At 46.1% G+C, this 24648-nt stretch overlaps 1 protein-coding gene and 1 pseudogene across 2 annotated transcripts in view; both read left to right on the top strand.

Annotated features, from left to right (window-relative positions):
* Positions 1-403: 403 nt before the first annotated feature.
* Positions 404-24648, top strand: part of LOC146355265 (acetylcholinesterase-like) — a 37421-nt gene continuing 13176 nt past the window's right edge. Inside the window, exons 1-4 of one of the 2 annotated variants that reach the window (XM_084840816.1) lie at positions 404-484; positions 5480-6999; positions 13508-13662; positions 16722-16810. In XM_084840816.1, coding sequence (XP_084696942.1) covers positions 5504-6999; positions 13508-13662; positions 16722-16807 — 1737 coding nt within the window. In that variant the 5' untranslated portion in view covers positions 404-484; positions 5480-5503 and the 3' untranslated portion in view covers positions 16808-16810. The remainder of the gene's footprint in view (positions 485-5479; positions 7000-13507; positions 13663-16721; positions 16811-24648) is intronic. The other variant, XM_084840815.1, reaches the window with a different exon arrangement.
* Positions 19451-22518, top strand: LOC146355266 (uncharacterized; annotated as a pseudogene).

The following is a 24648-nucleotide window of genomic DNA, read 5'->3' as shown; positions in this document are numbered from 1 at the left end:
AAGCTGGCAGAGGTGCGGCGAAGAGTTTATCTTTTTTAAAGGTACAGGAGGGGGTGGGGGGAGTGCATTGGCAGGGGCAGTGTGGTGCCCGGAGAGCACTCTTAATAGGCCACCACTGCAGATTAGGTTCCTGTAATACAGGGCTTTCCCTACAATGGAAGCACTTAGTGGAAATGGACATTTGGATTGCTGCAGCAATTGAGTAAAAGCTGCACATTTATTGCACAATAAGCACAGATTCCAGAACTCAAATAAATCCTGGAGAGTTGACAAATTTGCAGATAAGGTGCTGTCAAATCCAAAGTCAGAACATTTTGTTCCATACTGCCTGTTCACATTTTTTTTCAGCAGAGGCAGAACCATTTCCTATTTAACATATCTAGCAGTAGCAATTTACAGGGCCTCAGACAGAGATTTCCTCCAGGCTTGGTCCTTCAGATCCTTCAACTGCAGATGTTACAGTCTGAGACTAGACAATTAAAAAGTATGTCCATGATGTATGATTATATTTGCTTAAGCCATCATCTTTTACACCATCTATGCTGTATAATTTTTGTGGGTTGATTGTTTTGCATACTTTTGCAATTTTAAAGTTATTGTATTAATATTTCTTATACTTATATCTGGATCAGCCTTTAGAGAGTGCAGAATGGCTTACCTGGGATTCCCACACATCTGTATTCCAGGCATTTTTTTGCTCTTACCTTGTCAGGGTGGGGCAGGGAATAATTTATAAAAATGTGTTGGGTGGAGGATCAAGGCTGTGCAAAATCATTGAAATCAGGGCTATGTGCATGGGCGTTGTTATAGCGATACCACCTGGTCATGGGCCCCAGATCTTCTGAGGTGTGCTCCTGATCTTCCGAGCAGCCCCAATTACCATCATCTGCCTTAAAAAAATGTCTGCTTCTTTCCTCTGAGTTCAGTGATCTTGCAGTTACTAAGGAGGCCTTTGGACTCACTCCCTTAGCAGACCAATAGAGAGTGTAGTCTGAATGCACCAGCTTTTTAAACTAGAGGGGAGACTGCCACCTTTCCTTCCACTCATGGTTTTTTCTCTTCCCTCTGCTTTTCTGCTCTTACATGCCCATTGCTGGGAGCTTGCTTGCAATTACTTTTTGAAGAGGGTGAGGGAAGGGCAGGAATAGGTCCATGTGGTCTTTCACTCAGCATCTGAGTTTACTGCCCCAAACTGGAAACTTTGGTTTCTGCAGAAATTTAGTAGCTTTAGCACAGCAAAAGATTCAATCAGCCTCCACAAATGGCTTTCTCCCCATTTAGTTTAAGTTCTTCTAAATAGCTGCGGGCCTCAAGATTATTCCAAAAGGAGAGTTAGGACTAGGTGATGTCATGATCGAGGAAGTGCTGGGGCTTTTAAATAGGTTTTACAATTTTAAAAAAGCAAGAAAAAGCCCCCAGTCACCCCTCCTCATATGGTTAATTTGTGCAATCCTTACAAACCGTCCATGGCCTCCTAAATTCCTCTGACGTGATACCTCCCCGAAAGGAGATGCTTGGCTTGGGGAATTCTCTCTCCCTTCTCCATTTCCATTCACCATTCTTCTTTTCTTCTTCTTCTCTCCCCAATCCTGGTCTTTCTATCTCTTCTTTATTCCACCCAGAGCATATCTTGGGGAATTCTCAAAGAGAATTCTCTTTGGTAGGCGAGAGTTCTGAACTGTATTTGACTTTATACAGACAGAGAAGAGGGCTGGTTTTTCTCCTCCTTCTCCTCATCCAAGTCTTTGAGAAAAGTGGGTTCACATATTGCAGAGGAACGAATCTGGGGTTCTTTTGTTTGTCAGTTGTCATTAACCAGCAATAGGAAGGGCTGTAGATCAGTGGTAGAGCACGTACCTGGCATGCGGAAGGTCCCACATTCAATCCTTATTATCTCCAGGGAGGGCTAGGAAAGAATCCTGCCTGAAACCCTGGAGAGGTGCTGCCAGTCAGTGTCAACAATACAGGGCTAGGTGGACCAACTTTCTGACTCAGTATAAAGTAGCTTCCTATGTTCCTATGAACAGAAAGCTTTAATAAAAATAGGAGGGGGTGGTGGAAGTGGAGGGGAGATAAATACTACATGCAATCATACAATCCTATGTATGCCTACTTAGAAGCAAGTCCCATTATGTTTAATGAGGCCTATCCCCAGGAAAGTGTGCATAGGATTCCAGCACAAGTTACTTTTGCAGGGAGGTTTGCAGCCTGATCTTCTGCAAACCTTACTTTACTCAGAAGTCCTGAGTTGTGAGCATGGTACTGCAAGCTTAATACACTGCACTCCCAATTCCAGTCTAATGAATTGACTACCCTTTCAGCTCAATCCTATGCATGTGTTGTCGTTTGTGGTTTTTTTCCCCCCCATTTTGCATGAACTCTAGCTTCAGTGGTGAGGGAAAGGCATTTAGTACATGCTCAGAGTTTCTCCATAGCCTAGCCCTAGGTTTGAAAACAAACTCCTTGGCTGAATCCTGGTGAAGTCTTGGCACAAATGAAGTTGTGGGGGGGAAGATACAATGACAGCTTGTTCATAAGAAGGAGGAGGTAGAGGAGACATCTATTTTTATGAAGACATCTGTTTTTATGAAGAGTTACTGGAGGATGGTAGAATGAGGAGAGATTGCTGTATGGAGGGAAATGGGATTGGTAGGGCGAGAATGTAACTGCTCAGTGGTGAAAGAAAAAAAACATTCTGCATATGCTCAGAGGCACTCTATATTTAAGAACATAAGAAGAGATGTGCTGCATGAGTCCAAGGTCCATCTAGTCCAGCATTCTGTTCAAACAGTGGCCAACCAGCTGCCCATGGGAAACCCACAAACAGGACATTCTAAATTTGCATGCGCATATATATATATATATATATATATATATATACACACATACACGCAATGGGATGTGCATTGAGTTTGAACCAAGTCTGGAGCCTGAGCAGAATTGGGCAGTCTTTATGTCTCAAAATAACATAGTTTGCTTTAGTTTCATTAAGAGCTGCAGGAGGAGGGAGGGACTGGGGTTCAATGAGTGACAGGTCCACCTTCTATTCCTAGGACAGATTTTTACCATGGTCTCCCATCATTGTGCTTTGGGAGAGGGCAAGCTTAGGACCATGAGATGGCCATTCTTCCAATGCTAGCACACTCAACTGTGAAACAGGTTTAAACTGGATTTCAAGCATCATAATTCCCTATCCCTTGCTCCTATCCTTCTGAAACTTTGCTGGTTTCTTACTTAGGGCTCACCTCTAGGCTGTCTGTCATTTTCAGAACAATGGTTCACAAGGAACATAGAAAGATAAGTATTTTCTCTTGTGGAGACCCTCAAAATGCCAAGGCTACCCTTGCACAAAACCCCCTGGGGCTATCATTCTGCAATTTAGCAGACATAATCTCCCCTGATGGGGCAACAAAAACTGAAATTTTCATCCATTCTTCCAAAGAATAAAGACATTATTGGCAGTTCCCTTTAAAAGAAAATCAAAATATTAAGGCATATAGCACAATAGCACAAATATAAAGGCCCATAGGCCCATGGCAACTGAACTGTGGGGTACTAAAGGGCACCATTTGTCACCAATGTTATTTAATATGTATATGAAGCCACTGGGAGTGGTTCATCAGGAGATCTGAGGCAAGGTGTCATCAGTATGCTGATGACACCCAGCTCTATTTTTCTCCGACATCTGAATTGGGAGAAGCAGTGTATGTTCTGAACCGGTGCCTGGATGCAGTTATGGCTTGGATGAGGGCCAATAAACTGCAGCTGATTCCTGGTAAGACAGAGACCCTATGGGTTGGTAGTTCCCAGGTCCAGGAAGTGGGGTGTTTGCCTTTTCTGGATGGGGTTGCACTCCCTCTGAAGAAGCAGGTCTGTAGGTGGGGTGCTCCTGGATCCATCTTTGTCACTGGAGGCCCAGGTGTCCCGGAGCGCCCATTACCAACTCTGATTGGTATGCCAACTATGCCTGTTCCTGGAGAGGGATAGTCTAGCTATGGTGATACATGTACAGTAACCTCACAATTAGACTATAGCAATGCCCTCTATGTGGGGCTACCCTTGTGTATGGTTCTGAAGCTGCAGCTAGTGCAGAAAGCAACAGCTAGGGTGCTCACTGGGACACCTAGCTGTGTTCACATAACATGTGTATTAAAAGAACTGCACTGGCTGCCTATTAGCTACCGAACCAGTACAAGGTTATGATATTATCATATAAAGCCCTAAACAACTTGGGACCAGAATACCTAGCAGACCACCTTCCCTTGTATATATCCAGGCGACATATAAGATCATCAAAGGAGGCCTTGCTGGTCATTCCGAAATGAATGGAATGTCACCGTGAAGAACCCCGATGGTGGGCCTTCTCTGTAGCGGCACCCATCCTCTGGAAAATCCTCCTCTGTGCAGTTTCAGAGGCAGAAAATGTGACAGTTTTCAAGTGCCTCCTAAAAATGCACCTTTTCACCCAGACTTTCCTTGGGTTGTAACTGCTGTTGGGTTTTACTTTGGTTTTACATGCTGCTTTTAAACTTTTACATTCTTATATCAGGATTTATCGTGTTGTATTTGATGGTTTTAATTGTTGTGAGCCTCAGCTGTCGGGCAGTATATAAATGTAATAAATAAAATTAATTAATTAATTAAACCCCTGCACCTATTTTTCTGACATTCAGTAGGTGTAATCCCCTCCTAAGGGGCAACTAGGCCTGCGACTATCATCCAAAGAAAAAAGTTACAGTGTTTTTTTTTAAGATTTCCCATGATAGTCAACAGGGAGCATAAAGACTCAGTTTTCTGAACCTTGACTCGGGTTTGGTACTGAGCTGAAGTGGACTGACTCCAATTGGCCCAAGCAGAAGTGAGATGTTTTCCAAACAGCTGAATCAGTGTCTGAGTTGAAGGGGGGGTGTCAGTGCACACTTCTAATGTATGTATGTATCTGTCCATACAGGCACACACACTCACGTGCACACACACATATTTTTCGAGGTGTGCGCTGACATGCCCACTTTGACTCTATCTATCTATCTATCTATCTATCTATCTATCTATCTATCTATCTATCATCATCATCATCTACCTACCTACCTACAAAAAGCACATGCAAATTTGTGTTATGAGCCTGTGTTCCACATCTTTTAAGACCCTAGCAACACACCTGGCTACGTGGAAGGGATAAATAAAGATTCCTCCCCAAAGGGAACTCCAAGGAGATTCTGAATGCCAGAGAACAGACTGCGGAATGAGTGACCACCACAGCATGTTGCTGAAGGGGTCCAAGATCGATGCGTTGAGTGGCCTGGGCAAAGCTTTAGAGATGTGTCACAGTGCAGGGCTAATGTCAAGAGGGCAGCCAACCAGGGATGGTGTCCTGAACAAGAACAACCATTCTTCTGTGACAACCAGTTAGGGTAAGGTTGGATTAGGCCTTCCTTAAAAGAGAAATAGCTCAACTTGTATTTATTGTAACCTCCTCTAGGACTTTCTCCTTCTAGCTGCTGTAATGCCGGGTGCTGACACTGTGAGCTTTTTATTCCTCCTCCTCCTTCACTTTTCTCTGCACACCAATGCTGCCTCGGAAGATGGTGCCATGGTAGTTACCAGCCATGGTCCAATCAAGGGCAAGCTTCTCCCAGCTGGCTCTGGCTCTGTGACTGCCTATCTGGGCATCCCTTATGCTGAGTCCCCCATGGGGAAGTTGCGTTTTCAGGAGCCCCGTCCACATCAGCCATGGAGTCAAGTCTTGGAGACCACCAACTTTGGAAATGCCTGCCCCCAGTTTATTTTTACAAACTACACTGAGGCAGAAATATGGGCTCCCAATCGACCACTCTCAGAAGATTGTCTCTTTCTCAATGTCTGGGTGCCCCATCCACGGCCTTCCTCACCAGCTCCTGTCCTTGTCTGGATACATGGAGGAGAGGGATTTCTCACTGGCACAGCTTCCCTGGACTTGTACAATGGGGCACCCTTAGCTGCTGATGAGAATGTCATTGTGGCCTCCATGAATTATCGCCTGGGGGCTCTGGGCTTCCTTTCATTACCGCCAGCTGCCCCAGGAAACATGGGCCTCTTGGACCAACAGCTGGCACTGAAGTGGGTTAAGGACAATGCAGCTGCCTTCGGTGGAGATCCGACTCAGGTGACCATTTTTGGCCAGAATGCTGGGGCTTCCTCCGTGGGTTTCCATCTCCTCTCACCAAGTAGCCAGTCCCTGTTTGCCAGAGCTGTGCTTCAGAGTGGAGCTCCCAGTGTTGTCTGGGCTTGGATGAGTCCTGAAGAGGCCAAGCAGAGAGCCATTCATTTGAGCCAGCTGCTGGGCTGTCCAGAAGGTGATGCTGCTGCTGTGGTGAGCTGCCTACAGGAAAAAGAGGCAACAAACTTCGCTCAGCATGAGTACTCTATGGCTCTAGAAAGCAAATTCCTTCTGGACATTCCCTTCTTACCAACCACAGATGGGGAGTTTCTGTCTGATGAGCCACAGAAGCTTCTGGAGGCTGGGCGCATTCAGCTTAAACCAGTTCTCATTGGTGTCACCTCTGATGAAGCATCCGCCTTCGTGCCATATCTTTTTCCTGGCACCAATCACAGCCTTATCACTTGGCAACAATTTCTGGAAGCAGTAAGGATGATGGTTGAAAATACAACTGAGGAAGATGTTCAGGCTGTGGCGCTGAAGTACAGTGAAGAAGCCAGTGGTCCAGGACGGTACCGTTGGGCCATGTCACAATCTTTTAGTGATTACTTCTTCGTATGCCCAGTAGCTGAATTTGCTGCAATGGTCAGAGAAGCTGGGAGCCCTGTGTACTTCTACTCCTTCAGACATCATACCTCTGGCTCTGTTTGGCCTGAGTGGGCTGGGGCACCCCATGGTGCCGAGGTGCCTTATGTGTTCGGGACCCTTGAGTCAGTGGTGGATGTCAACCAAACTTACACGGAGGCTGAGGCTGCGCTGAGCCGTAGGGTGATGCGGTACTGGGCGGAGTTCTCCAGAACTGGGTAAGTCACTAACGTTTCCCGTCATGTTGTTGTTGTTGTTGTTCAGTCGTTAAGTCATGTCCGACTCTTCGTGACCCCATGGACCACAGCACGCCAGGCCTTCCTGTCCTGCGCTCTCTCCCGGAGCGTGCTCAAGTTCATATTCATTGCATCGGTGATGCTATCTAGCCATCTCATCCTCTGCTGTCCCCTTCTCCTTTTGCCTTCAATCTTTCCCAGCATCAGGTAGGAATGTCAGAGAATTCCGCCATGGATCTCGGTGAGGCCGAATGCCAGTAAATTTGGCCCCCCCAAATCCGTGGCAGAATGAAGCCCCCCTGCCTGCCCATGAAAGGCGCACAAAACGGGACACCTAACTGCTGCCGTTCGCGCTGCGTTGCGAATAGTGGCCGCATGTGCGGCCGCCATTCGCTTCTTCACTATAGGCTGCGCTACTTCACCTGCGGAAGCCGTGATAAGCTGCGTAAGTATTTACGTAGCCTATCACGGCAAAAAAAAGGGAACGCAAATGGCGGAGGCTACGGTGGCCGCCATTAGCGTTCTTTTTTTTTGTTGACCTTGATAGGCTATGTAAATATTTATGTAGCCTATCATGGCAAAATACAGGGACGCAAATGATGGTGGCTACGGCCGCCGCCATTTGCGTCCCTGCAGGCTGCCCAGTGGCCGGATGTCCAGCTGTGGGCGGCCCTGGCCGGCTGCTCCATGGAATTGCCATGGAGTGGAGCCGGCCGGAGAGAATTCTGGGGGGAGGGACGGAGCGCCTCCCCCCCCCCGCGAATGTCACCCTTCGAAAAGGTAAGTGACTTTCGTACATCCCTAGCATCAGGGTCTTTTCCAGTGACTTTTCTCTTCGCATTAGGTGGCCAAAATATTTGAGCTTCAGCTTCAGTATCTGTCCTTCCAATGAGCACTCAGGATTGATTTCCTTTAGGATGGACTGATTTGACTTCCTTGCAGTCCAGGGGACTCGTAAGAGTCTTCTCCAGCACCACAGTTCGAAAGCATCAATTCTTTGGCGCTCAGCCTTCCTTAAAGTCCAGCTCTCACAGCCATACGTTGCTACTGGGAAAACCATAGCTTTGATTATACAAACCTTTGTCGGCAAGGTGATGTCTCCGCTTCTTACTATGCTGTCTAGGTTTGCCATAGCTTTCCTCCCAAGGAGCAAGCGTCTTTGAATTTTATGGCTACAGTCACCGTCTGCGGTGATCTTGGAGCCCAAGAAAGTAAAATCTGTCACTGCTTTCCTTTCTTCCCCTTCTATATGCCAGGAAGTGATGGGGTCAGATGCCATGACCTTAGTTTTTTTAATGTTGAGTTTCAAACCAGCTTTTGCACTCTCCACTTTCACCCTCAACAAGAGGCTCTTTAGATCCTCTTCGCTTTCTGCCATTAGGGTGGTATCGTCTGCGTATCTGAGGTTGTTGACAATTCTCCCAGCAATCTTAATTCCGACCTGTGATTCGTCCAACCCGACATTTCTCATGATGTACTCTGCATATGAGTTAAATAAGCAGGGTGACAATATGCAGCCTTGTCGTACTCCTTTCCCAATTTGGAACCAATCAGTTGTTCCATGTCTGGTTCTTACTGTTGCTTCTTGACCCTCGTACAGGTTTCTCAGGAGACAGGTAAGGTGGTCTGGTACTCCCATCTTTTTAAGGATTTGCCACAGTTTGTTGTGATCCACACAATCAAAGGCTTTAGCATAGTCAATGAAGCAGAAATAGATGTTTTTCCGGAATTCTCTTGCTTTCTCCATGATCCAGCAAAAGTTGGCGATTTGATCTCTAGTTCCTCTGCCTCTTCAAAACCCAGCTTGTACTTCTGGTAGTTCTCAGTTCACATACTGCTGAAGCCTAGCTTGTAGGATTTTGAGCATCACCTTGCTGGCATGTGAAATGAGAGCAATTGTGTGGTAGTTTGAACACTCTTTGGCATTGCCTTTCTTTGGAAATGGAATGTAAACTGACCTTTTCCAGTCTTGTGGCCACTGCTGAGTGTTCCAAATTTGTTGGCATATTGAGTGCAGCACTTTAACAGCATCATCTTTTAGGATTTTAAATAGCTCAGCTGGAATACTGTCATCTCCGCTAGCTTTGCTGTTCGTAATGCTTCCTAAGGCCCACTTGACTTCACTCTCTAGGATGCCTGGCTCAAGTTCAGTAACCACAATATCATGGCTATCAGGGACATTCAGATCTTTCCTGTATAGTTCTTCTGTGTATTCTTTCCACCTGTTCTTAATCTCATCTGCTTCTGTTAGTTCCCTGCCTTCTTTGTCCTTTATCATGCCCGTCTTTGCACAAAACGTTCCCTTGAGATTTCTGATTTTCTTGAAAAGATCTCTAGTCTTTCCCATTCTATTGTTTTCCTCGATTTCTTTGCATTGTTCATTTAAGAAGGCCTTCTTGTCTCTCCTTGCTATTCTCTGGAACTCTGCTTTCAGTTGGATATATCTTTCCCTTTCTCCCTTGCTTTTTGCTTCCCTTCTTTCCTCAGCTACTTGTAAAGCCTCATCAGACAGCCACTTTGCTTTCTTGCATTTCTGTTTCTTTGGGATGGATTGAGCTGCTGCCTCCTGAACAATGTTACAGACCTCCATCCATAGTTCCTCAGGCACTCTGTCTATCAGGTCTAATCCCTTAAATCTATTCCTCACCTCCACTGTATATTCATAAGGGATATGATTTAGGTCATACCTGAATGGTGTAGTGATTTTCCCTACGTTCTTCAATTTAAGCCGAAATTTTGCAAGAAGCAGCTCATGATCTGAGCCACAGTCAGCTCCAGGTCTTGTTTTTACTGACTGTATAGAGCTTCTCCATCTTTGGCTGCAAAATACATAATCAATCTGATTTCGGTATTGACCATCTGGTGATGTCCATGTGTAGAGTCGCCTCTTGTGCTGTTGGAAAAGAGTGTTTGCTATGATCAGTGTGTTCTCTTGGCAAAACTCTATTAGCCTTTGTCCTGCTTCATTTTGTACACCAAGGCCATGCTTGCCTGTTATCCCAGTGATTTCTTGACTTCCTACTTTAGCATTCCAATCCCCTATGATGAAGAGGACATCTTTTTTTGTTGTTAGTTCTAGAAGGTGTTGTAGGTCTTCATAGAACCGATCAACCTCAGCTTCTTCGGCATCAGTGGTTGGGGCATAGACTTGAATTACTGTGATGTTGAATGGTTTGCCTTGGATTCGTACTGAGATCATTTTGTCATTTTTGAGATTGTACCCCAGTACTGCTTTTCCCACCCTTTTATTGACTATAAGTGCTACTCCATTTCTTCTAAGGGATTCTTACCCACAGTAGTAGATACAATGGTCATCTGAATTAAATTTGCCTATGCCTGTCCATTTTAGTTTGCTGATTCCCAAGATGTCGATGTTCAATCTTGCCATCTCATGTTTGACCACCTCCAGCTTACCTTGATTCATTGATCTGACATTCCAGGTTCCTAAACGATATTGTTCTTTACAGCATCAGACTTTCTTTTCACCACCAGGCACATCCACAGCTGAGTGTCCTTTCGGCTTTGGCCCAGCCGCTTCACTCTTTCTGGCGCTACTTGGAAATACCCTCTGCTCTTCCCAGTAGTATATTGGACACCTTCCGACCTGAGGGGCTCATCTTCCGGCGTCATCTCTCTTAGCCTTGTGATACATTCCATGGGGTTTTCTTGGCAAGAACACTGGAGTGGGTTGCCATTTCCTTCTCCAGTAGCCCTGCACGGCATAACTTATGGCTTCACCGAGTTACGCAAGCCCCTTCGCCACAGTAAGGCAGTGATCCATGAAGGGGTTTTCCTCTCATACCAACTGCTTCATATATGCATATGGCTTCATATAGAAGGAAGGCCCCTTCCATTCATTGGACATAACACAATGCACACCATTAACTTCCTTGAGAGTAATCTCTACAATAGGAAACAACCCTAAATTTCTTCATCAGTGAAGAAGTTTATTTCTTTTCTCTTTTTTTAAAGACAAGGTCCTGGTTCACACATCATAAAGAACACCTGGCTTGCTAACCATGTATTGTTTTGAACAAGGAGGAGCAAGTGAGCATGCCGGCTGCTGAATGCTCACCTGTCCCACTGCACTACATTTCTTAGCATGATGTGCGAACCCAAAATTGTGGGTTGTTGTGGGATGAAAAACCCAGACTTTGAACCCAGGGCTTGTCCCCCAGCAACCCACAATTGCAGGTTCGCATGTTACATTAAACAACCCAGGGACAGAACTTGGGCAAGCAGGTGGGAGCCAGCACAATTGCTAGCTCCCGAACAACCCATAATTTTTAAAAACGTGGGTTGTTTTGTCATCTGACCTTAGACAATATGTGGCTTCTGTCAGTTGCGTGTTTTCATCCAAGTTCGGCAGGATGTTACTGATACAGGTTTCGGCCCAGAGATGCAGTAGCAGAAGAAATTCTGCAGTTTCGTGCTCTGGAAAGAACACTCTGCAAGAGATTGTGCAAGCATTTGTACTGGAACCAGAGTCTCAGTCGCCTGAGACCTTGTAGAAGACTGTGTGCAGGAGGTTGTGCAACTGGTTGTGCAAACAGAAGCATACCTCTGGCTTTGGATTCTCTTGGTTACAAGAAGGATCTTGCACTGTCAGAACACAAGACCTACACCATGTGGAACAGGCCTTCTGCTTATAAAGGAGCACTTTTGGATCCAGCCCACCGTTTATCACATCTGGGGCTGCTAACTGGCCAGAAAAGGCAGTTGCTGCCAGCTTGGTTTGCTCCTGTGCCTTTCCCGGAACTTGTTATCCAAGAACCAGCAGGTGAACCTTTTCTCACTGTGGCAATAATCATGATCACTAGCTATTAGTTGCCCATCAAGTAGCCATTAATGGTAGAGGGGCAGGTGTCAGTAACAAAACATGAAGTCCAATCGTCTACATAGAATCACAGAATCATAGAACAGTAGGGTTGGAAGGGGCCTACAAGACCAACCCCCTGCTTAATGCAGGAATCTAAGTCAGAACATCCCTGACAGATGGCTGTCCAGCCTTGTCTTGAATGCCTCCAGTGTGGGAGAGCCCACCACTTCCCTAGGTCATTGGCTCCATGGTCGTATTGCTCTAACAGTCAGGACGTTTTTCCTGATGTTCAGCCAGAATCTGGCTTCCTGTCACTTGAGGCCATGATTCCGTGTCCTGCACTCTGGGATGATAGAGAAGAGATCCTGGCCTTCCTTTCTGTGACAACCTTTCAAGTACTTGAAGAGCCCTATCATATCTCCCCTCAGTCTTCTCTTCTCAAGGCTAAACATGCCCAGTTCTTTCAGTCTCTCCTCACAGGGCTTTGTTTCCAGTCCCAGTTTCCAGTCCATATTAATGGGGCTTACTCCCCGGTGGTGTGTATAGGACTGAAGCCATGGTGAGGCTATGAATAACTCTGAGGAGAAAATAGCAACACAGTACGTTCACTCGCATATGTAAATTCACTTTCATATACTAGGGATGGCCGCCGCTGTGTGCAAACCCTTCACGCTCTCCTCGGCAATGTCAGCATCGGCAGAGTGCGAGGGGTCTGTGCATGGCAATGCCAGAAATCCACGAGCTGGCCTGACTCACACAGGTTCGGTCGGGCCAGCCTGTGGACAAGTGAGCTGGAGTCTAGGGGTGGGCAGAGACGCCAAAAGCTTGGCAGACTTGACCCCTCCCACCCCCGGACAGAGTGCTCGTATGTTTCAATTTAAATATGCCCTTTAGTTAATTTTGAGGACAAAGTAGACAGAGTCATGATGACCACTTGGCACAAAAGCTCAATGCAGGCCCATGTGGCTTCATCCCCCTTGGCATTCAGGAGGCATATTTAAGATGTTCATATTTTGCCAGACCTTCGGGGAAGCAGATTTTTGCTATTATCTCCATTGTAGAAATTAGGACTTTTTTACTATATTGTATAGATTTCTGTGCTTTGAAGTAGATGCTGTGCAGTGCAAGCCTATGCCCGTTGACTCAGGTGTAAGTCCCATTGTGTTCAATGGGTCATACTCCCTAGTAAGTGTGGTTAGGATTGCAGCATAGGTCTGTTCTTTTTATGTTTTTAAGGCTGCAATTCTATACCAACTTAGCTGGGTGTCAGTTCCATTGAACTGAATGGGACTTACCTTTGAGTAGACATGCATAGTTTTGTACTGTTCAGTTGCAATCATAAAACACTTCCCACAGAGTAAGCCTCCCTATACACAATGGGGCTTAGTTTTGAGAAAACATGCATAGGATTGCAGTGTAAGCTACCTGGTGCATCTCTTCAGGTAGAATGGGGTGATATAAATGAATTTAACTACCAAACAAAAATGTGCAAGCATGGTAGAGCAATTCAGGAGGAGGGGGATTTAATACTGTAATTCTCCAAAGCATGCAATGTGGTAGGATATATATAATACAATTAAAATAACGGAAGAATAAACTGAGTTTTGTGCAGAGTTAATATGCAAACATACTTACTGCACCGTTGTAAATATATTTTTACTTCCTCCACAGGAATCCGACAGGGTCAGGAGCCAATGAGGTAGAGTGGCCACTCTATAATGCCACACAGCAGAACTTCTTCCACCTTAGCGCCGAGCTATCCAAAGTTACGCAGATATCACCTCTCCGACACTGTGACTTCTTGAAAAGGCATTTGACAAAGCCAGGTGAGTTCAGCTCTTTGTCTTGTAGAGTGTTTTTGTGTTTCGCGAGACAGATATTTGTAATTACTTTGGTTTGTACTGGAAGCAATACCTCCTAGATCTGAAAGGTTTTATATTGTTGCGCACATAGATGCCATTTCTGAGCGACAGGACTGTTTTGTATGTTCCATGTCATGCTACAAAGAAAGCAGTATGTTTGACCCCATCCCCCAGTTTGGTCCAGCAATGAAGACACTTTCTTTTCGTTCGGGGTATCATGGAGTGCAGAATAATCCTCAGGGTGTACAATATGTGTAGGTGAGGCTTCTATAGTATTATCAAAAAAGTCCATACGCTCCCTCTGGGATCCCATGTTAAAGTTTTAATCTTCATGGTGTTGCTATCTGGCCACCTCACACAGCTCCCCAACTCTCCTAATGGAGATCTAGGCTTAGGCCTAGACGTTATTACAAGGCCTGTAGGCCTACCATTATCCAAGCAGCCCAGTCTCTTTTCCACTTACCAGTTCTTCTTCCAATAGCTCTTAATGCAGTTACAGGAGTACAGTAAGAGTGTGAGTCAATCCCATCCTTGTTCACAGTGTGATGTCCATGTGGTAGGGATGTACAAAACGACTCACCTATTTCGTTTCGTGACATCCGCGGTGGGTGGGGAGGTGCTCCGTCCCTCTCCCCGGAATCCTCGCTGGCTGGCTCTGCTCCACAGCAACTCTGCGGAGCCGCCGGCCGGGGCTGCCTACAGTGACATCCGGCCGCTGCTGGGCTGCGCAGGGACACAAATGGCGGCTTTTCAAAGGGTGAAAAGCTTACCTTTTCAAAGGGTGACATTCGCAGTGGGGGGGAAGCGCTCTGTCCCTCCCCCTGAAATTCTCTCCAGCCGGCTCCACTCTGCAGCGATTCTGCAGCGGGATATCTGGCCGCTGGGCAGCCTGCACAGGGACGCAAATGGCGGCTGCTGTAGCCGCCGCCATTTGCGTCCCTGTATTTTGCCGTGATAGGCTATGTAAATATTTATGTAGCCTATTACGGCAAAAGAGATGGGCGCAAATGGTGCCCACTATACCATTGGCGCCCCTCTCTTTTGCCGTAATAGGCTATGTAAATATTTACATAGGCTATCACAGCAAAAAAAAAAAAAAAGGGAATGCAAATGGCGGCCGCCATAGCCGCCACCATTTGCGTTCCCTTTTTTTTGCTGTGATAGGCTACGTAAATACTTACGCAGCCTATCACAGCTCCCGCAGGGACGCAAATGGCGTCCCTGTGTTAGCCATGATAGGCTACGTAAGTATTTACGTAGCCTAACAAGGCTATAATGAAGAAGTGAATGGCGGCCACGGATGCAGCCACAATTCACAAAGCAGTGCGAACAGCAGCAGGTAGGTGTCCCGTTTTGCGCACCTTTCAGGGGGTGGGAGGGCGGGGGGGGGGCTTCGTTCCACCACAGGTTTCGGGGGACCGAATGCACTGGCATTCAGCCTCACCGAGATCCGTGGCAGAATTCTCTGACATCCCTACCATGTGGCAATGTTAAGAATTGTCTTTTCTTTTCGAGGTCTAGAAGTTTATAAGCTTCCATTTTGCAAGGCTGGCACTGCACATACTGGGTAAACCACCTGCATCTGTGTTATCTCATGATCTCTCTAGCCCTAAGGTCAGAACAGCCTGGTTAATTGGACTGAGTGCTTCCCTTAATCACAGCATCTGCAACTTTATGGAGTGAGAAGGATCTACAGCTGTGTTTCTGTAATGTGCTGTAAGGAAGTAATTAATGCCAGGTGGGGGGAGTGCTTTTGCAAGACACAGCAGGAAACCTCCCAGGATTTTATAGAAGGAGAAAGGGTGGGGAGGGAGCCTCTCTTATTGGTTGAGCAGCCCCTGTCAATGGGATGATGTTCACTCCACACCCCCACCCAGAAGTATGTTCTATGAAGCAACTTATGCTGGTGTGGTGCACTTACTCATGGAGCCCTGTGTGACCCAAAGCGCACCAAAGCTGATTTCTAGGAAAATCCAGGTAATCCTCCATTTACTCCTCCTTCTGTTGTCATGGAGAAACCCCCCAAGTATTTCAATCTGGGTCCTGTCCTAACTGAAGTCCCATGTTTAGGTATGTATAGGCAGGTTTAGGTAGCTTTGTTATTTTTACCTTGAAGTATTGTTTCCAAATGTTCCTTTGGTTCATGTGTTGTTTACTCTCCTTTTCCCTTTGTCAATAAATGTAACACCTACTTCAAGGATTGTGTGTGTTTCTTTCCAAGTAAGCCTTGGTACTAGGTCCAAAGCCTTCTACTTGGTTAATGCTACTGTTTTGGGTTCAGGGATTTGAAACAGAGTGTGCTGGATGGGGCCCTTATTGCTTAAGCTCTAGGGGTATCCTGTAAGGTCTGGGAGTCGCCTGGCTTAGGCTGAGTTGGACATAATGGGCGGTGGCAGCCTATCTTCCTGGGCTGGTGTTCGGCCTGAACAACCCTGAGTCCTTGCCTTCACTGCCAGGAGTCAGGGCACCCTCCCTTTACAGGCACTTTTCCCAGATACCTTCTCCTCTGTGCAAAATTCATACCTCTGGGCAAATTCATACTGCACACTATATTCTTTGTGGCCTTCCCTCTGGCCGAAATGCCAGTCAGTCTACTGTAATTTCATTCCAAATGAGCTGAATTTGGAGTACACTCTTGCACCCATGGAGTTCTCAATACTCAGGTAACTGGGGCCTGCATATCCTGGCCTTGGATAACTATGAATATATGTACACTACAGAATTAACCTGGTTTGAAAGTAATTCTCTCTCCCCCAAGGCACCATAGTTCTGTGGCATGTGTGTACATCTATGTTGTGGGTAGATGAACTCCAACATAAAATCCAAAGCATCCTCATTAAGATAAAATTGGCAGGTTTTTGTTTTTGTTTTGGGTGGGGGAGGATGGAGGGGAAGCCATGGCAGTTAAACTGCTATAAAACTGCTAGAGGTCTTTAGTTCTCAAAATCCACCTTCCAGATTTAAATGTGATGTTGGTTGTTGAGGAGAGCCATCTTTAACTGCTCTCTTTCCTCCTCCTGCAGATAAATCTGAAGAGGATTCTGTTTCACCAAGCAAGGAAGAAGATTGTGAAAAGGAATCCAGCGTTCAGTATCAAGAATCCCCATAAAAGGTCAACAGAACTGTAGAAAGCTTGTTGGAGCTTGGGGGGTGGGGTGGGGGATACAGGACATAAAGATGATAGAGGCAGAAAAGAAGTATAGAAAGAATGAAAGGACAGAGTACACAGAATGCCTAATAGCAGAACATTTCCATTCCTCTTGTTCTTACCCTGTGTTTTGCCATGAGGCAAAGGTTCTTTTTAGGGTTCAGAAGCAACACACACACACATACACACACACACACACACACACACACAGAGAGAGAGATAGACGTTTAAGGAGTTTATTAAAGAGCAGGCAAAATGATAACATACAATACCAGTGCAGAGCAAGATAGCATCCTTCTTTCTGTTGGTGGGAGCGCTAGATAAACGGCAGCAGAGAGACCCCAGGTGAATGGCTAGCACATAGCACCTCCGCGGTCCAGGTCTGCACCGAAGCTCAGCTTGGGTGACAGCATCTTGGGGACTTATATACCTAAGCTTTCCTTTGGCTATGTGTAATTTGGGACAGCACCCTATCATCTGTTGTGGTGGTCTGATTTTTAGGTCCCATGATTCTTGTACCACCCAATAGATAAGCTGGAGAAAAATGGGCAGCAGCCAACATAATAAATGCAGAGATCATCCCATATTCCAAGGTCTTTCTAAGCAAGCAGCTAACCTTGAAAGACAAAAAAGTCAGGCCAAGAGGCTTGACAACCTTTAAGGGGGACTGGTTCTTAAGGCCGTTCAGGAGATTCAGGCATGGAAGGAATAGTTTGTGCCATGTCACCCTATCTCCTTGAGATACAATCATCTTCCGGTGCATTTTCCTCTACACCCTGCTCTTAGGGTGCACAGTCTAAATGTGTTTCCTGCTGCAACCTGTGCTGTAGAACCAGATATTTTAAACATATACCTTGGCATCTTTTCAAAGAGCATGTTTATCATGGTACTCGTTTAGCATCTACAAAGTTCATTTCATAGACTCCAAGTTCAAAGCTGCCTGGTGATGACATGGGGAAAGGAAGTATGGTGTATGGTGACAACAATGTAGTGATCTGTGAAGAAATAAAACCTTGTTATGCCTTGGACTCCACTGCTGAGCAGCGAAAGGTTTCGGTGGTTTTAGTGCATACCTAGGATTCAGTTTCCATAGATCGAGGTCACTGTAGCGATATGGGTGGGGGACCTACACGGGGGATTTGCATTAGTGCTACTACACCTCACTCATGAACATGACATATGACATTTCCCCCTCTCTACAGCAACCGCAGGCTTTCATGCTATAGGACGCATATTTTTGCAAAGTCGTTCTGTGACGGATTTTCCCATCGCGCTTGCTTCAGTGTGATTTGGGAGTCTGTGTGGCCTCAGCCAGCGCCCAGCAGTATTGGCTTCGGCACCAGGAACAGCTGAAAACAGCCAGCTAAACATGTCTACTCAGAAGTAGGGATGGGCAAATCCCCCCAATGTCCGGTGTGTGGGGGTCTCCACCGCAGGGCAATTCGGGCCACTTGGGGCCCCACGGATTTCTCCGGAGCCCTGCCACGTCTGCCAGAGTGGCTCTCCAGTTTTCTAAAAGATGTGATAGACTAATGGAGACTGCCATTAGCCTATTGTGGGGAAATTACAGCTGTAAATGTGTATTGTATGCCATTTGCTGCCCTAAAACACTTACTTCTCCATAAATTGCAGCTGTTTATGGCTGTATTTAGGTAAAAGTAAGTGCTTTATGGCAGTAAATAGCATACAATATGCCATTTATGGCTGTAACTTTCCTGCAATAAGCTAATGGCAGCTGCCATTAACGTATTGCTTTTTAAGGAAGCTGGAGAGCCACCCTGCAGGCACTCTTCCAGGTGTGGAGGTGAGTGCAGCTGGTTTGCTGTGGACTCCGGAGGTTGGATTCTTTGGAATCTGACCTCATTTGAGTCTGTAGTGGATTTTTCCAGCAGCCCTACTCAGACATAAATTGTCAGGAGCGCCCTAGCTGCTTCTTACAGTCCCCTCCAATAGCCAACTCAAGACACAGATGAAAAGGATTCTTTTCAAGGCTTTATTCCTTTTACAACTTAATGACTCTTTCAGATGCTAATCACCAGCGACTAAGCAAGGAACAGCACTGGGGAAAGATAGCATAGTGGCCTATGCTCCAGGCTAGGCAGTTGGTCCCTGTTTGAAGGAGAATCACGGGAAGACCCTGAACTTATGGGCTAGGGAGAGATCCTCCCTCTTTCCCTTGGGTCCTCGGGACGCGACCATTGTTTGCGCGCCAAATAAACGCTACGCCTCCTTTCCGCGCCCTCCATCTGTCATCGCTCCCTGTGTCGGCGCCGAGCATCCAGCAAGCCCCCCTCCAGCACTCTCTCGCTGCCAGGGTCACTATCTATCCCAGGAATGCTGGCAGGAGGAATCTCTGCCAGCTGCTGTGCCTGTGAGAGATAAGCGCGCTCCTCTCCCACGGATTGCTGTTCCTCCTCAGAATCAGAACTGCTATGGGGTTCTGTCAGCTCAGTTTCCACCCTGACAGCCGCCATCCGTCCTGCAGCATCGGTCACTGGGGAGAAGGTGGGAGGAAGAACAGAAAGGTTGGTGCCACCTCCACAGCCACTTGGTAAGGTACTTTTAACCTTATGCTCTTCGAGTCTTTGTTTATTCAGGCATAAAATGGCTGTGCAACACAGAAATTCCAAAGTGGTTAAATCCCTGACAAATATCTGCAAAGTTGATGATGTATGCAAGGAGACAGAACTGATGATGAAGCCCTGTGCCACTGCCAACTGGGAGGAGTATTTGATGCCCGGCCCCATCTCCATTGCCATCCTAGGGGAGCTGGCTTGCATCTCAGCAGGGTAGGGAGACTTCTCCATCAATAAGAATCCACCTATAGGAGGATTTAAATACATCAGATACTCAAGACTCATTCCTCACTTGTCTGATTCAAGTCAGCAACAAGGGCTGGGAGGCGTTTAACACCGCTCACACGAATATGGACAAGATCAGACTTCTCTCCTCGCATGTCCCAGAGCAAATGAAAACACTTGTCCAGACTCTGTTTCAGGAGATAGATGTGGTCGATGCTCTGTTCCCTGGTGGGCTGAGCAGCGTGAAATCTGCTGCTGCTTATTGTACATCTTTAGTGCTGACTGTCAAGAACAAATTCAGTGATGTCGTCTGCCTGGTTCAAGAACTGCTGGAAGCCTGAGTTCTAAAACAGGATATGAGAAAGAGATGGCAGAAACCAAATTAGTCTTGGAAAGCCTAAAGCTAAAACAAGAGGCAGCTGAAGCAGAAAGAAAGCATCAGAGGATTACTACAAAACCGTAAGAAAAAGAGTTGATGAAACGTACCAAGATTACCGAAAGGCAATGAACAGCATTCCTGAGGGGTGGGGTGCTGTAGGTGTGAATATTGTTGCAAGTTTAACAGACAGTGCCCCGTGTAATCGCCAATATGACCTCTAGTGTAAGAAAACATGGTTTAGGGGATGTGGATATGAGCAACAGTGAGGCAAACAATGGAGATGGAGATGACTGTATAGCTAAGCAACATCTGCTCCCAGTCAGCTGAGCTGGTATCTCTGGGGCAAGCTCTTAATGACTTTATTGAGGAGAAAGGCAGCATCAAGATGCATCTCCTTTACAATGAGAAAGATCAAACAAATAGGTCACCTTGGACAAAAGAGCATATTAGAGAATTGCTAGAGAAGATACATAAAGAAAATAATTGTAGCATGAAGGACTTGGCGTTGGAAAGATGCAATTTTATAAATGATGTTTCTGAGTCACTGGCTGAAGTAGCAACACCAGAGAAGAAAATTACGGATAAGAAAAGCGTTACAGAAGAAATGAAAAAGGTATTAGAGAAAGTTAACACTTTTGACGGCAAGAGCAAATTATGCACTGGAACACCGGCATTTGCTCACATGGGACCAAATATAAAGAAATTGCAAGAATGTTTTCTAGCAATGACCATGACCAATGTCCGTTTAAAAATACAGCAAAGTAAAGACATACGGAAGAACACTCAAGGCGAGTTCCAGAGAAGGTTTGAAAAGTTGAAGAAGCAGAATGAGGAGCTGACAGATAGACTCACTGAAATGTGGGGATGTATGAAAGGTACTTACCTTTTAGGGATTATGCTGATGGTGCGGGGGGAGGCGTTCTGTCCCTCCCCCCGGAATCCTTACCGGGGGGGGAGGCGCTCCGTTCCTCCCCCCCCTGGAATCCTGGCCGTCCGGCTGCGCTCTGCAGCAATTCTGTGGAGCCGCCGGCCGGCTCCGCCAGCAGCCGGACATCCGGCCGCTGGCTAGCAGGGACGCAAATGGCGGCGGCCGTAGCTGCCGCCGTTTGCGTCCCTGCAGTCAGCCTTGATAGGCTACGTAAATCTTTACGTAGCCTATCACGGCTGATTAAAAAAACAAACAAAAAAACGCACGTACACAAATGGCGTCGGCCATGGCCGCCGCCATTTGTGTCCCTTATTTTGGCACGTCTTAGTCTACATAAACATTTACGTAGACTAAGACGGCGAAAATAAGGGGAACGCAAATAGCGTAGCGTCTACGCTATTTGCGTTCCCCTTATTTTCACCATCTTAGTCTACATAAATGTTTACGTAGACTAAGACGTGCCAAAATAAGGAACGCAAATGGTGGCACCCATGGCTGCCGCCATTTGCGTACGCGCTTTTTTTTTTTTTTTAAAGTCAGCCGTGATAGGCTACGTAAAGATTTACGTAGCCTATCACAGTGTTTTTTCTAAAATCTAGCTGTGATAGGCTACGTAAATCTTTACGTAGCCTATCACGTTTTTATTTTTTTTTTTAAACCTGGAAATGGCAGCGGTGGCAGCCGGTCGGAAGACCGGCCGCTGGAGCCGCCGCTGCCCCGCCGCCAGAGCCGCTGCCGGAGCCGCCATCGGAGCCGCCGCCACCAGGAAGATCCGCCCTAGGTAAGTCCTGTCCCGGGGGGGTGGCGGGCCGTTCCGCCACCGATTTCAGGGGGCCGAATGCGCTGGCATTTGGCCTCCCCGAGATCCGTGGCGGAACTTTCGTACATCCCTACTGAAATGAGGAAATGTGAGACCACGGAGGTTGATTCTGAAACACCCAGGAAGATGCTGTGTAAAGGCCTGGATGCCTTGGGATGGGTGAAAGAGCAGTGGGAAGATGGTACGTTTCTTCCAGATGGTCTGCAGCCTCGAGTCCCGCCTCAGTCGCCACATCACAGAATTTGTAAGATCAGCTGAAAGCATAAAGACAGTTGCAAGCTATTCCTGCAAAACCTTTATGGTCGACATAATCTATAAGCAGGCATTTAATGTGTCCAGTGTGGTTCACAATGTGGCAACATGATTTCCGAGATTTACACAAAAGTATTTTCAAAATACTTGATGGATAAAGTCAGCAGCCTTGGCAGGCTTGTCTCCATGGGCCTTCCAATCGATCCCAGATTTGAGAAACAGCATGTGAAGTTAGCAGAGGGATGTGATGATGCTTGAAAAACCATAGAAGACCTGGTTATGAAGAAGGAAGAGTTTGAAAGAAGCATACTTGCCAGAATGAAGAAAATCTCTTCTGACCTGGAGGTTGCATTGCCAGAAGTGACTGAAGTAGAGAAAAAAGCAATTACATATACTGTACAGAAGGGGATGCGAAAACTCACCCTGGGGGAAAGCAATCCGTTTATCAAGACTTGTGTCTCACCCATGAGATTGCAGAAACGCAGAGCTTAGATAATCCATTTCTTTCTCTTTTTTCAAAATTCTAGAAATCTGAAACTCTGAGGGCAGTATCCAACACTGCCATTGCGCTGGATACTACCAGAATGACTGCTAGCTCAATAGGAAGCAAGCACTTGATAGCACAACTGGAAACTAGCCCAAACCAGTGCTTCCAGAAGAGGACAAGTCAGGGGAACTTGGAGAAGGGAGCTCTGCTGACTGGTCCCGTTCTAGAAGTGCTAGTTTGAGCTGGTTTCCAGGGTTCCACTATGAAACACAAGTTTCCTGTTGCACTAGCAGCCATTCCCACTAGTGCCACATGACTGGTACTAGCGGACTGCCAGTACTGGATACTACCACGTGGGTTTTCATAATGATGCTAATATGGTATACAGATACAGAAGAAATAATGGCTGTGCCATCTTTAATAGGTTTGTAAATTGTGGCAGGGGGAACTTAATCATATCAAGGGAGAAAAATTTATACCTGCCAAGATTTCCTGTTTACACAGCCTTTAATCCATTTTAAATTATTGTTGTTATTATATGACCTAATTTGGGGAATTTTTGTTTCTTCCCCCGTCCTCTGCTCTTTGGACCACATAGGGGTGGGTTAGGGTATTTTTAGACAATGTTCTAATGTGTAATTGTACTATTTTGAATTGTACTGTTGTACATCACCCAGAGTGGCTGGGTGACGGCCAGATGGGCGATTAAGAAATTAAATATAAATAAATAAATAAATAAATAAAATAGACTGATCAACAGTTCTGCAGAAATCAAAAGCTTGCACATTCTTCTGTGGCAGTTTTGTTGGTCCTAATAAAGGTATGACTGAACTGATTTTTAAAAAATCTTTATGAGTTACCTTGTATGCAAGGAGAGATGGGACATAAATGTCCCTAATTAAACATCTAAAAGCTCTCTCTTCCTTTATATCTAGCCAACCTAGATTCTAAGTATAAATTTTGTAGCTCAAACCTATGCATATTTACTGAGAAGTAAGTTCCATTTAGTTCAGTGGGTCTTATCCCCCAGTAAGTTTGCTTACACCTGTATGTTTGTCAATCAGTAAAGCAAAAGAGAGCCATTAAAATCACATATGTTCTTTTAAGCAATTTACAGGAAATTAAGAGAGCAATCCTATGGCTGCTAGACACTGTCTAGCAGGCCATAGGGTATGCTTATTTCTGGGAATTGACCTCAGAGCCTGTGCTCCGAGGTCGGTTCCTGGAAAACCGACCGCCCCTCTCGTCCGCGCTGCCTCGGAGGCAGTGTGGAGAAGCCCCATCCTCCGCGCTTGCAAGAGGAGTGTGGAGCAACTGAAAAGGGCTGGGGCTGGGGGGCGTTCCAGGGTGGGGTAGTGGAGCTGCGCATACGACACATCCAATGTGTCATATGGCAGCTTCCTCTTCTGGTCGCCACCCCCCACTGCTACACAGCTGAAAATGGCTGTCTAGTGAAAAATAGCAAGGCAGGAGAGGTGCGGAGGGAACAATCCCCCTGTGCCTCTCCTGCCTTGCTTGCTTGCATGCTTTATTTATTTATTTATTTATTTATTTATTTATCTCATTTCTATACCACCCAATAGCCGAAGCTCTCTGGGCAGTTCACAAAATTTAAAACCAAACGGCACACAATAAAACGTTTTAAAATATATAGAACATTAAAACCACAATACAACAATTTTGTTGTTGTTGTTCAGTTGTTCAGTCGTGTCCGAACCGCAATAAAACCTAGCAGCAGTGCAGGAAGTTAAAATACAGATTTAAAACAGCAAAGCTAAAAATCTAGATAGCTAAAATGCTAAAATGCCTGAGAAAATAAGAAGGTCTTCACCTGGCGCCGAAAGGAATACAATGTAGGTGCCAGGCGAACCTCACTAGGGAGCTCATTCTACAGCCGGGGTGCCACAGCAGAAAAAGCCCTCCTCCTAGTAGCCACCCGCCAAATCCCTTTGGCAGGGGCTCACAGAGAAGGGCTGCTGACAATGATCTTAAGGTCCAGGCAGGCACATATGGGAGGAGGTGATCCTTCAGATAACCTGGCCCCAAGCCGTTAAGGGCTTTGAATGTTAACACCAGCACTTTGAATTGGGCCCAGAAATGGACTGGCAGCCAGTGCAGCTGGAAAAGTACTGGCG

The sequence above is a fragment of the Heloderma suspectum genome, chromosome 2 (genome assembly GCF_057233095.1).
Source record: "Heloderma suspectum isolate Gila_16-S chromosome 2, 16-S_ref, whole genome shotgun sequence".
NCBI classification, from domain to species: domain Eukaryota; kingdom Metazoa; phylum Chordata; class Lepidosauria; order Squamata; family Helodermatidae; genus Heloderma; species Heloderma suspectum.
This window is presented reverse-complemented; position numbering and strand designations above follow the sequence as displayed.